This window comes from Erinaceus europaeus, chromosome 13 (genome assembly GCF_950295315.1).
Source record: "Erinaceus europaeus chromosome 13, mEriEur2.1, whole genome shotgun sequence".
NCBI classification, from domain to species: domain Eukaryota; kingdom Metazoa; phylum Chordata; class Mammalia; order Eulipotyphla; family Erinaceidae; genus Erinaceus; species Erinaceus europaeus.
The window spans coordinates 53,081,503-53,095,610 of NC_080174.1; the positions used below are offsets into that span (position 1 = coordinate 53,081,503).

General features: G+C 41.8%; 1 protein-coding gene across 4 annotated transcripts in view; it reads left to right on the plus strand.

Annotated features, from left to right (window-relative positions):
• AGO1 (argonaute RISC component 1) overlaps positions 1 to 14,108 on the plus strand; it is a 47,016-nt gene that overhangs the window by 28,120 nt on the left and 4,788 nt on the right. For all 4 annotated transcript variants that reach the window (XM_060205850.1, XM_007533088.2, XM_060205851.1 and 1 more), the window contains 7 exons: positions 3,789 to 3,973; positions 6,583 to 6,742; positions 6,918 to 7,008; positions 9,247 to 9,441; positions 11,657 to 11,791; positions 12,350 to 12,451; positions 13,729 to 13,928. In XM_060205850.1, the coding sequence (XP_060061833.1) occupies positions 3,789 to 3,973; positions 6,583 to 6,742; positions 6,918 to 7,008; positions 9,247 to 9,441; positions 11,657 to 11,791; positions 12,350 to 12,451; positions 13,729 to 13,928 (1,068 nt within the window). The remainder of the gene's footprint in view (positions 1 to 3,788; positions 3,974 to 6,582; positions 6,743 to 6,917; positions 7,009 to 9,246; positions 9,442 to 11,656; positions 11,792 to 12,349; positions 12,452 to 13,728; positions 13,929 to 14,108) is intronic.

Consider the following 14,108-nt stretch of genomic DNA (forward strand, 5'->3'; position numbering starts at 1 on the left):
AGAGACACACCTGAAGCACTGCTTCACTCATCATGAAGTCCCCCCTGCAAGTGAGGAGCAGGGACTTGAACCTGGGTCCTTGCATATTGCAACACATGTGCTCAACCTGTTGTACCACCACCTGGCCCCAATGAGTGGTTTCTTAAGAAGGACTGGGATTATTTTATTGTAATAACACTGTGGTAAATAACAGTGGTGAAGGGCAGGGGTAGGTAGTATAATGGTTGTGCAAAGAGACTCATACCTGAGGCTCCAAAGTCCCCAGTTCAATCCCCTGCACCACCATAAGCCAGAGATGAGCAGTGCTCTGGTAAAAATAAATAAGTAGGGATTCAGGCGGTAGCTCAGCGGGTTAAGCGCATATGGCACAAAGCACAAGGACCGGCGTAAGGATCCTGGTTGGAGCCCTCAGCTCCCCACCTGCAGGGCAGTTGCTTCACAGGCGGTGAAGCAGGTCTGCAGGTGTCTGTCTATCTTTCTCTCCTCCTCGCTGTCTTCCCCTCTTCTCTCCATTTCTCTCTGTCCTAGCCAACAATGACAACAATAATAACTACAACAATAAAACAATAGGGGCAAAAAAAATAGAATAAATAAATAAATACTTTAAAAAATAATAAATAAGGGAGTTGGGTGGTAGCACAACGGGTTAAGTACAGGTAGCGCAAAGCGCAAGGACCAACGTACAGATCCTAGTTCGAGCCCCCGGGTCTCCACTTGCAGGGGAGTGGTTTCAAAAGCGGTGAAGCGGGTCTGCAGGTGTCTTATCTTTCTGTCTCTTTCTCTGTCATCCCCTCCTCTCTCCATTTCTTTCTGTCCTATCCAACCACAACGACATCAATAACAACAGTAATAACTACAACAATAAAACAAGGGCAACAAAAGGGAATAAATATTTAAATAAATAAGTAATAATAACATTGTATTTCCATTTTTAGGAGACAAGTTCAAAATAGTTAAAAGTAACACATGTAGGGAGTCAGGCGGTAGTGCAGCAGGTTTAGCGCAGGTAGCTCGAAGCTCAAGGACCAGCATAAGGATCCCGGTTCCAGCCCCCACCTCCCCACCTGCAGGGGAGTCACTTCGCTATCTTTCTCTCCCCCCCTCTGTCTTCCCCTCCTCTCTCCATTTCTCTCTGTCCTATCCAACAACAATGACATCAGTAACAACAACAATAATAATTACAACAACAATAAAAAAACAAGGGCAACAAAAGGGAAAATAAATAAATATGAAAAAATAATTTAAAAAAGTAACACATGTAAGCTTTCCATATGAAGAAAGTGTCCCGAGACTTCACAGATTGTATTCCTGCTGGAAGCCAAAAAAAAAAAAAAAAAAGAGTAATGCATTCCACTGGTTCTGTGAACTAGGATCTGTACGTTGGTCCTTGTGCTTTGCGCCACCTGTACTTAACCCGTTGTGGCCTTTTGCATGTACAGAATTGGCTTGGTTGGCCTCAAGTGACCTGAACTAGGTGAAAACAAGTAGTGAAGCCTCAGAGCCACCTGTGGAAATTGATATAGCAAAGTGATCTAAAGGAATACTTTAGAGGAATAATGGACATGAGTGAATAAGTAAGCAAAGTCCTCTGTCATCTTTTTTAAAGTTTTTTTTTTTTAATTCCACTGAGGAATAAACCCCCAGCATCTTGTACATGCATGATACCACTGCTGCATGACCCCCTCTGGCCCAATTCTTTATCAGTCTTTAGAGAAAGGGAGAGACAGGGTAGATACTATAAGCATTACTCTGTTATTTAAGGAATTACCCCCCCCCCCCCCCCCGCATGCTGCCCATGCTACTTTCTTGTGGTACTGGGGCTTGAAGCCAGGGCCTCATAGATGGAAGGTGTATGCTATACCAGATGAGCTATTTCCCACTGTGGACTCACCTCCCCAGTTTCTTTTATTTACGAGCAAGAGCATGCGAGTTGGAGCACCAGAGAGCCAGAGCATCATGTTGCTACATATGATGTTGGGGGTTGAGCCTTGTGCTTACAGTCCAATACCTTATACACTGCACTGTCTCCAAGGTCACTACAGTCTGTTTTTTATTTAGACATTTTTCAAATGCCACAGAATTCACTCATTCAGAGTATACTGTTTGTTGGTCCCTGTAGTGTTTTGAACTGATGACTTCTTATTCTTTCTGGATCTTGAATGGGGTCAATACACTTTGGGACTGAAGAAGAGTCAGCGGAACTGACTGCTTTGCCCAGTGACAAGAATTTATTTACCAACATGAGAAAGACCCAAAGCATGACTCTCACATATGAGTTGCTAGGGATCGAATTCAGGACCTCAGGCTTTTTTAGGTCCAAAATTCTAGATATTGTACCACTTGGCTATATTTTACTGCCCTCCCTGCCCCCCCCCACTTCTGTTTTAAGAAGGATGTATTACCGACAAATTTGACTTTCCTCTGTGTTGTATTCTAGCCCCATTACTCTCATCTAGGGAAGCCACTATGATGAGTTACCATAATCTTCCTATTCAGTTTGTATATTCTTTTTTTTTTCTTTTTTTTTTTAACTTTTTTTATACTTATTTTATTTATTTTTTTCCCTTTTGTTGCCCTTGTTTTATTGTTGTAGTTATTATTATTGTTGTTGTTGTTGTTGTTGTTGGATAGGACAGAGAGAAATGGAGAGAGGGAGGGGAAGACAGAGAGGAGGAGAGAAAGATAGACACCTGTAGACCTGCTTCACCGCCTGTGAAGCGACTCCCCTGCAGGTGGGGAGCCGGGGTTCCAACCGGGATCCTTATACCGGTCCTTGTGCTTTGCGCCACCTGCGCTTAGCCCGCTGCGCTACAGCCCGACTCCCTCAGTTTGTATATTCTATACATCTCTCTATATAAATTATTTTAAGTTTATCAGAATAATCATCCTTGTGTTTATCAGTGTATAGAAAATACTTTTTTTTCTTTGTAGGGTTTTAAATCTGTCATGTTGAACATTTCTTAAACAGTTGCTTTCATTTTTGTTTTTATTTTGTACATTCTTTTAATCTAAATGCAGATTTTCACAAGTTAGATTCTTGGTGCTTCTTTTAGTCATTATATTCATGTACATTGATTTGTTAAAAAGGCTGTTGTATGTGTATCTTCTCTTTCAGCTTTGTCTTCCTTTCCTAGGGCAAATCCCTATAGCTAAAGGAAGGTTACTTTTAAAAATTCACTCAGGCTGTAAAGAATCAGTTGGGGAGGTGGGAGTTCATTTTTATTGAGTATCTCATATGTTCTGATCACTACTGGAATGTTCCTTATTTATTTTTTGAAATTTTATTTTTTAGATTTTATACCTTTTAATCTTTATTTATTGAATAGAGACAGAAATCAAGAGGGAGGGGTGATAGAGAGAGAGAGAGAGAGAGACAGAGAGACACCTGCAGCCCTGCTTCACCACTTATAAAGTTTCCCCCTGCAAGTGGGGTGTTCCTTATTTTAATTTGAGCAAAAAGACTTTTTCTCTTGGGCATCTGCCTATTACTGTGAGTTTGTAACAAAGCAAAGGAGTGAGGTGCTTGAGCAGAATAAGGTAGAGGCCCTGAGAATTCCCATAGATCTTTTCTCTAAGCTCCGTCAACTCTCTGTTTGTATCACTGCACACTTAGTTAGCTCGGTCTTGTCCTAGTTAGTGGTAAAGGTATTTTTCATGCTAATGTGATCATGTCTTATTCATTTTAGAATTTCTGTGCCTGTTACAATGCTGGGTACCTATTATAGAGGCATTTGGTCAGAGGTTTAAAACTTACTGCCATTCTTTTCATGACCACACTTGTGCTGCAGGAACTTCACAGACCAGCTGCGGAAGATTTCCAAGGACGCAGGGATGCCCATCCAGGGCCAGCCTTGCTTCTGCAAATATGCACAGGGGGCAGACAGTGTGGAGCCCATGTTCCGGCATCTCAAGAATACCTATTCAGGGCTGCAGCTCATCATCGTCATCCTACCAGGAAAGACGCCAGTATATGGTACAAATCTCTTGGGATAGTGTTAGGGGACTCTTCTCAGGGTAGTGCTCTGGAGGTTCCTAGGAAAGATTGTGTGGGTTCTTGGTTTTAGTCAGACTGTTCCGAAATGTTAGTGATCCTCTTATGAGAAATATCAACCTGTATGAGCCGCTGAGTTATCTCAGGTCCTGCTTCCTTGTTGATACTCCCTCCCAATAGCATCTACTGGGGTTCTTTGTATGCTGGTCTTTGTGCAAAAATCAATACAGAGATGGATCAGTCCAGACTCCTGTTTTTAGGAGTGCATTGTCTGTTACAATATTGTCTGTCTAACACAACAAAGTCAACTTTGTTGACTGTGTTCATGTCCAATTACCTGGGAATGACTGGGACTTTTGAGAAGTTTTCTTTCTCTCCTTTTAAGAACAGGAGTGACTGGCTCAGGAGGTGACAAGGTGACATAGTAGATAAAGCTTTGTACTCTCAAGCATGAGGTCCTGTGTTCAATCCCTGGCATCACATGACAGCATGATAGCCTGAGTTCCTCCTCGCCCCACCCATTATTAAATAAATAAATAAGCATTACTGTATACACACTCAACTTTTTTTTTTTTCAAAGGGGAAGGTGTCTTTTTTCTTACCTTAATCCGTGTGTGCTCTCTGTTGCTCCCCCCACCTTTTTTTTTCTTTTTTACAGTGATGGGGAATGCTTCTGGGGCCTTCTTTCATTTTCAGCTAGAGAATGGGGCAGAACTACTCCATGGTTGATAAAGTTTCCTCTGGTAGAGGTGTTCCTATGTGGTGCTGGAGGCTCAAACAAGAGTCCTCACACATGGTAAAGTACATGCTGTGTCATGTAAACTATCTCCCAGCCCCTTCAAACTTTTTGAATGAATTCTCTCTTTTATTTTTATTTTTGGTTTGGTGCTGGCACTACAAATCCACAGTTCCTGGCAGCCATTCTTTTCTTTTTTTTTCCCTCCTATTTTATTTGATAGGACAGAGAGAAATTGACAGCAGAGGGGGAGATAGGGAGAGAGAAAGACAGGTACTTGCAGACCTACTTTACCACTTGTGAAGCTTTCTAGCCTGTTTCTACCTATCCTTAGTGGGGTAGGGCTAGGAACATTCTAGGCTATACTCATTTCAGGACCAGTCTTCCTTGAGTGGTAGAGTAAGCTGACCAGAGAGTGGGGTAGTCCTTACCATTGCTATTTTACAGGGAGGGTAACGTCCTGAAGAGACCCACAAGAGGTCTTTTGATGATGTTCCTGATGGAAGTGACCAGTGATGGTGGAGAGAAGGATCTATTAGAGGTCTCAGCCCATATTGTCTATGTGGGAATCCGAGGATTCCCTGACTATGGTCCCTCCTTTTCTTTTGTAATCATTTTGCTGGGGGTAGTGGTTTACAGTTCAGATGTTGGCAAAATTTCTACAAAACACTTTTAACATCCAACTTGGGTCTTTTTCCACCATGATGCACCAGGACCCAACATCTTTCTTTCTTCCCCAAATCCTTTCTTTGCTTTAGTTCAATACTGCACACCCAGTCCAAGTTTCACTTTCTGTTTTCCCTTTCTGGTTTGAAAGTTCTACCTATAAGTGAGAGATCATTGTTTCAGACTACTCTTTTTTAAAATATTTATTTATTCCCTTTTGTTGCCCTTGTTATTTTATTATTATAGTTATTATTGTTTTTGTTGTCATTGTTGGTTAGGACAGAGAGAAATGGAGAGAGGAGGGGAAGACAAAGAGGGGAGAGAGAAAGACACCTGCAGACCTGCTTCACCTCTTGTGAAGTGACTCCGCTGCAAGTGGGGAGCCGGGGGCTCGAACCGGGATCCTTATGCCGGTCCTTGCACTTTGCGCCACGTGCGCTTAACCCGCTGCACTACAGCCCGACTCCCTTCAGACTACTCTTGAGCTTCCAATCACAACACCCAGTTGCCTTGAAAATACCTTCACTGGATAACCAAAAATCACTTCAGCTTCATAATATCTCAAAAAGAATTTATAATTGCTTATTCCATTATAAAAGCAAGAAACTCAGGTTATTCATAAAAAAAGTTTTCCTTCTCACTGTTTCTGAATTCCTCAAATAGCTTTTGAATCTGTTTGTTTATTTCCATTGTGGAAATAGCCTTTTATATAAGCTAACTAAATCCAATATCCACACTTTTTCTGACATCATATAGTTCTTTTTCTTCCTTTCTAGTTAACGTACCTTTTAGTTTGTCAGGCATAGGTTGCTATTTCCTCCTGTAAGAATACAGTACTGCATGCAGTTCCTTCTTCTTGGAATGCTTTCTACCTTTATGTTTCAGTTCAATCATTAGTGAATTCTTTGCAAGCTAGGTTATTACCCCCTTAGTATATACTCTTATAACTTTGTCAAATTTTCTGTGGTAGCAAGTGTCATTGTTAGAATTCTCACTTCAATTAGTCACTATAAGAAAGACTATTAATAAGTGACTGTTAGTGGCAAATTTGATAACACTGTAAGACTAGGGGCCCTATGTATTTCTCATTACTTCTGTGTTCTGGAGCACTTCATATGTTGCCTGGCACCTAACAGGCATTCAGTAATTATTTGTTGAACGCACTAATCAGTTCTTTCCCTCATCATAGCTGAGGTGAAACGTGTTGGAGATACACTCTTGGGAATGGCTACACAGTGTGTACAAGTGAAGAACGTGGTCAAGACTTCACCTCAGACTCTATCCAATCTCTGCCTCAAGATCAATGTCAAACTTGGTGGCATCAACAACATCCTTGTCCCACACCAGCGGTATGAACTCTTATTGCCCACTTGCTTTTGTCATACTGTATTGGGGATTGATGAAAAAGATAGGACGATGGTGATCTATAGTGAATCATGAACAGAGAAGAGGAAGCTTGAGTGGGTGCTAAATGGTGCCACAAAGACCCAACTCCTTACCATTTGCTTTCTGTTCCTTGTGTAGCTCTGCTGTTTTTCAGCAGCCAGTGATATTCCTGGGAGCAGATGTTACACACCCCCCAGCAGGAGATGGGAAAAAGCCTTCTATCACAGCAGTAAGTGACACTTTTCATCTTTTTTTAAATTTCTTTTTTATATATTTATTTATTTATTCCCTTTTGTTGCCCTTGTTGTAGTTATTATTGGTGTCTTCATTGTTGGATAGGACAGAGAGAAATGGAGAGAGGATGGGAAGACAGAGAGGGGGAGAGAAAGACGGGCACCTGCAGACCTGCTTCACCGCCTGTGAAGCGACTCCCCTGCAGGTGGGGAGCTGGGGGCTTAAACTGGGATCCTTATGCTGGCCTTTGCGCTTCTTCGCGCTACGTGCGCTTAACCTGCTGCACTACCGCCCGACTCCCCCTTTCTTTTATTTCTTTTTTTTTTAATTTTATTTATTTTATTTATTCCCTTTTGTTGCCTTCTTTTTTTATTTCTAAATCTCATTGTTGTCTTTATTTGCATTTCTCTGACAATCAATGACTTGGAACATTTTTTCATATGTATGTTAGCCTTTTGGATCTCACTGCTGAATATTCTGTTCATATTCTTCTCCCACTTTTGGATAGGGTCATTTTGTTGTTGCTGTTGCTGAGTTTGGTGAATTCTATATATTTTGGTTATTAACCTTTTTATGATATATGGCATGTAAAGATCATGGGTGGGGGATATAGCATAATGATTATGCAAAAAGACTTGTGCCTGAGGCTCCGAAGTCTCAGGTTCAATCCCCCATAGCACCATCAATCAGAGCTGAACAGTGCTCTGGTTGGGCGGTAGCACACTGGGATAAATGCACATGGCACAAAGTGCATGGACTGACATAAGGATCCCGGTTCGAACTCCTGTCTCTCCCTCTGCAGAGGGGTCACTTCACCTGCAGGGGAGTTGCTTCACAAGTGGTAAAGCAGGTCTGCAGGTGTCTATCTTTCTCTCCCCCTCTCTGTCTTCCCCTCCTCTCTCCATTTCTCTCTGTCCTATCCGACAATGACATCAGTAACAACAACAATAATAACCACAATAATGATTAAAAAAACAACAAGGTTAACAAATAAGGGGGAAAATTATTACCCCGTGGATTCTTGGTGCAGGCACCAAACCCCGACAATGACAAAAAAAAAGTCCTCCCATTCTGTAAAGCATCTCTTTGTTGGGGTGGTAGTCTTTTTTGCTGTGCAGAAAGTTTTCAATTTGATATAATCCCATGCGTTTATTCTTGATTTGGTCTTTCCTATAATTGCATTTGAACTATAGAAGATGCCTATATAATTTACATGAAAAAGAGTGCTGCCAATATTTCTCTCTAAGTATTTGGTAGCTTCTGATCTAACATGTAGGTCCATGATACATTTGGAGTTTACTTTTGTTTCTGGTGAAATATAGTGATTCAGTTTCTTTCTTTTTTTTTTTTTTGCACGTTTCAACCCAATTGTTCCAACACCATTTGTTGAAGAGACTCTCCTTTATCTATTTAATAGTTTGACCCCTCCTTGTCAAAAATTAGATGACCAAAGAAACCCCACAAAATTAGATGAGCATAGGTGTCTTTGCACTTTAGATAGAGATGAGAGAAAGGGGGGGTGTGTGTGTGTGACTTTGCAGCACTGTTCCTCCACCTATAGAGCTCTTGGTGCCACGGTACTCTTGCTTTGTCCAGGGGTACAAACTTGGGTTTTCACATATGGTCAGACCCACATCTTACCAGGTGAGCTATGCTCAGCCTCTGTGTTCGTTTCTTTCTCTCCATGTCCACTTACGGGATTTGGAAGTGCTTATATCTCTTTGAAAATCCCTTTCAAGGGAGTTACATAGTTATTGGGACTATTGTTTCTTCTTTCTCATTTCTACCTGTGATCCACATAATAAATTAGATATTCTTCATAACCCTCTCCTAACTTCTCTACTTGTCTCTCCTCCCCTGGTTTCCCTCTGCCCATCATTCTAGGCTGGCCTCTATCTTTGAAAATGATGTAACTTAGCCCCATCACCAGAAGAATATTCATTACTGTGGCTCCAAGTAACTACTGTGTGCTGGGCCCTGTGCAAAGTGTATTACAGGTACTGCAATAACTTTGCAAAAGGGTAATCATTTTATTCCCATTTGAGAAGGGAAAAAAAGATGACATGAGCAAGGTAACTTTTGGATGCAAGTAGGACAGAGATTGAAATTAGCGCTCACTGAATCCAAAATTCTGCACATTCGGCTGCCTTCTTGTCTGGCTATGAAGCTTTTCCCTACACTGCCTGATAGTGGAAAGAGATTCTGGGAACTGATCTGTCTTTTTAATCATCAGGTTGTAGGCAGTATGGATGCTCACCCCAGCCGTTACTGTGCTACTGTGCGGGTTCAGCGACCGCGGCAGGAAATCATTGAAGACTTATCTTACATGGTGCGAGAGCTGCTCATTCAGTTCTACAAGTCCACCCGTTTCAAGCCTACTCGCATTATCTTCTACCGAGATGGGGTTCCTGAAGGCCAACTTCCTCAGGTATGGTCCACTATAGATGGAGAGCACCAGCTATTGCCATTGGTAAATGTTTCTTTGTAGTGAGTTTTGCTAAATGAAGTAGGGTTGGGGGTAGGGATAACAAATAAGACCTTTTTTCTTTTTTTTTTTTTTTTTTTTTTTTTTAAAGTCTTTTATTTATTTTATTTTTGAGTGAGATGCAGAGAGAGAAAGACACAGAGAGAAACACCAGAGCACTGCTCAGCTCTGGCTTATGGTGGTGCAGGGGATTGAACCTGGGACTGCGGAGCCTCAGGCACAAGAGCCTCTTTGCATAACCATTATGCTATCTACCCCCACCCAAGACCTTTTTTCTTATAGCAGATCATCAATACCTGTTTTTGTGTTGAAGAGTGGTTCTCACACTTTAGCATCCATCATGATTTCCTGGAGGTCTTAGTAAAACATTTTGCAGAACTCTGCTCTTTGAGTTTCTGATTCAACGAGTGTATGATAAGACCCTGTAATCTGACAAATTCCTGGGTGATGCTGCTGTTCTTGAGACCACAGTTTACGAACCAGTGCTAGGGAGTCGGGCGGTAGCGCAGCGGGTTAAGCACAGGTGGTGCAAAGCGCAAGGACTGGTGTAAGGATCCCGGTTCAAGCCCCTGGATCCCCACCTGCAGGGGAGTTGCTTCACAGGTGGTGAAGCAGGTCTGCAAGTGTCTATCTTTCTCTCCCTCTCTCTGTCTTCCTCATCTCTCTTCATTTCTCTCTGTCCTATCCAACAACAGCGACATCAATAACAACAATAATAACTACAACAACAATAAAAAGACAGCAAGGTCAACAAAAGGGAAAATAAAGAAATAAAATTAAAAAAAAAAACAAACAGTGCTATTGACCTGCCTGTGTAATGTTCCTCCTATTTCCTTTAGTTTTCTATTATTTATTTATTTACTTACTTACTTAACTTACTTATTTTAACCAGCAGTGATCACCTGGCTTATTGTGGTGCCAGGAACCTGGGACATCTAAGCCATGGGCATGAAAGTCTGTTGCCTAAACTGTTAGACTATCTCCCTGGGCCCCCTCTCATTCTTCCTTTCTGCTGAGCCATTTGTTGTTTAGACTAGTATTATGAATTCATCTCTTTAATTAATGTGTTATAGTACTTTCTGTCTTTTACATGCCACAAACAGAGCTAAGCACTAAGTAGTAAACTGGGGTTCAGATACAATGGTACAATTCCAAAGTCTGTGCTTTTTGTTATGCTAAATTTTCTGTAAGTTATCTAATGTTTCCAGAAATAGTAGATAAATTTGTCATATCACTTCCCTGTTCAGAAATGTCAAGTGACTTCTTATAGCATTCAGTTGAAATTCAAACTGTTTAGTGAAGCACTTAGCAATAATTAATCCCCTATTATGCTTTCTATGCTTTTATTTGTTGGGTTACTGGAAAAGTCCTAACATGTTTTTTCTATGCAAAAATGTGTGGTGACTTCCTTGACAACCCAGTAATTACTTGTTTTAGTCTTCACAGCAGCTTCATGAGTCAGGTTCAACTTAAAACTTTAGTAGATGTGGAGAACATGAAAATTCAGGGTATTTAAGAACTTGATTAAGGTTATACCTGCTTGTGTTTAGATCTAATTCTAACTGATTCCAAGTCCTATCCATTTCAGTCATATAGTTCTGGCTCCCTGTATTTGATATCCAAGACCATAAACCAACTATTATGTATGTGGCTTGCTTTTTCTTCCTCTGACATATGGTAGTGTGGGAGATTGAACCTGGGACTTTGAAACCTCAGGCATGAGAATCTCTTTGCATAACCATTATGCTGTCTACCCCTGCCCTATGGCTTTTTCTTTAGTTATTTTGTTTGCTTATAATCCTACTACTCCCTAAGAATGAATTTATCTACTCTCTTCACCTGTTCCTGGACTCTGAGTCCATTTTGTCAAATTCCTGTCTGCTGTCAAGAGAACCACTGTTATCCTCCTGATCCGGTGGTTGTACTCTGTTGATGCCAAGCCTCCCAGCTAAGGTTCTATAGGAACATACTAAGTGAAATGCATGTAAGGTTGATTTGACAGCAGGAGGCTGTTATCTCTAATTGTTGACTGTTGGCTTACTAATGGAGGGTGAGCAAAAAAGCCATATTGCAAGTGGAAATCCTCTCAGAAGGATATAGTACAAAATCAAGAGAGGCTGTATGTATATCTCTGTATCCTCCTGCACCCTGGGTCTAGATCCTTCACTATGAGCTGCTGGCCATTCGTGATGCCTGCATCAAATTGGAGAAGGACTACCAGCCTGGGATCACATATATTGTGGTGCAGAAACGCCATCATACCCGCCTTTTTTGTGCTGACAAGAATGAGCGAGTAAGTAAATGATTGATGCCCTCACTTATTTTAATGGGGAAGAAGCCCTTGAGTTTAAATCTGGGGATTTAGTCCTTGTTCTTACCACCCCCTAACTCTTGTGGTCCTCCCTTTGCTATCTCCTTTTTCTAGTGCACTCATTCCTCCTCTCTTAGCCTTAAACTTCCTCTCCCTTCTCCTAGCTCCCTGGCCTATAGACCCTATATATAGACCAGCTCCCAGAAAAGGGAAAGGGGCCTTCCATTTATTGACTTTCTCCCATGTACCAGACTCTGTACAAGGCATCTTCCTCACAGCAGTCCTGTGAGGTAGGTACTATTGCTGTCTCCAGTTAAACCTCAGAAAGGTTAAATGGTTTGTTAAGACCATATAGCTAATAAGTGGTGAAGCAAGCACTTAAGCACCAGTATGTATGACTTTAGAAGCCCATTATTTCAAGAACTAGTGCCCTCTAAATAGAACCACTTCCATTTTATTTTTGAGATTTTGGTTGAGTCAGAGGCTGGGTTTGGACCAGACAGGTCTTAAGGAATCTTGGTTGTCTTTGTGTCTCTACAGATTGGGAAGAGTGGTAACATTCCAGCTGGGACCACTGTGGACACCAATATCACCCATCCATTTGAATTTGACTTTTATTTGTGCAGCCACGCAGGCATCCAGGTATCTGGACCTTGTCCTGGGGTTCCCAACAAGTCAAAGATTATTTGGTTATTCCCACTGCTTCTCGAATATGTCAGTCATCACTGAATGGTATTAAATTAGGATTATATCCTTTTTTTTTTTAAGAATGTATTTATTTATTCATGAGAAAGATAGGAAGAGAGAAAGAACCAGCCATCACTCTGGTACATGTGCTGCCGGGGATCGGACTCAGGAACTCAACCTCATGCTTGAGAGTCTATGTCTTAGCCAGTGCGCCACCTTCTGGACCACTAGGATTATATTCTATTCTATTCTAAAATAGTTTATTTTGATGAGAGAGTAAGAGAAACTCCAGAGCACCATTCATCTCTGGCATATAGTAATGACAGGGATTGAGCCTGAGACCTTTGGGAATCTCAGGCATGTGATGCAAGCAGTGTTTTCAACTGCTGAGCAAGCTCTTTAGCACTTCTCTTTTTATTAAGATGTTATTTCATGGGGGCTGGGGGGGAGACCAGAGCACTGTAATGCTGGTTACAAACTTAGGACATCAGGCATGCAAGTTCTGTGCTCTGCCTGCTGAGTCATTTCACTGGTCTCATGATTCTTTTCTTTGTTCTCATCCTCCTCCTCCTCCTCCTCTTCTTCTCTTTGCCCTTTTCCCCTCCCTCTCCCCTTCCCCCTACTTCCTCATTCATACACACACACATACACACACACACACACACACACACAAACACACACACACACACACACACACACACACACACATATATATGAGCACCATTCATTTCTGTTGTATGGTGGGGCTAGGGATTAAACCTGGGTCTTTGAAGCCTCAAGCATGAAACTTTTTTTGCATAGCCATCATGCTGTGTATCTCATAACTATTTTCTTAAAAAGTCTGTTGTATACTTGTATAGACATGCACTTTGAACCCCTTAGACAATTTATCCTTAAAATAGTGCCTTATGGGGCTAGGCAGTGGTGCACCTGGTTAAGTGCAAATGTTACCATGTGTAAAGACCTGGGTTCAGGCTCCACAAGTGGTGAAGCAGTGCTGCATGTGTCTCTCTGTCTCTCCCTGTGTCCCCCTTCTCTATCTCTCTGTCCTATCAAATTAATTAAATAAAGTTTTTAAAAAACCTTTAAGAAGAAGAAAAGCTACCTTATGACATAAGTGACTTTGTGTCTGCCTTACCCATTGGTGAGTGTTCCAGTCCAGCCATCATCTTACAGTGGTATGTTCCCTATTATCAGCACAACTGGGGGCCCTCTCCTTCCTGTCTTCCCAGGGTACCAGCAGACCATCCCATTACTATGTCCTTTGGGATGACAACCGTTTCACAGCAGATGAGCTCCAGATCTTGACATACCAGTTGTGCCACACTTATGTACGATGCACACGCTCCGTCTCTATTCCAGCACCTGCCTATTACGCCCGCTTGGTGGCTTTCCGGGCACGGTACCACCTGGTGGACAAGGAGCATGACAGGTGAGACCCGAGATCAGACTAAGATATTTTTTTTCCCCTTAGTCCTTTGAGTAGAAGTATAGCCCACTTTGAAGTTCTTGCGCATGTCTGCACATGTCTGGGTTGGGGGTATGGGAATTAGCACCTTAGGGATGGGGGTAGGGATTAATTCAGTTCACAAGAAAGGACTTTTTCTTTTCT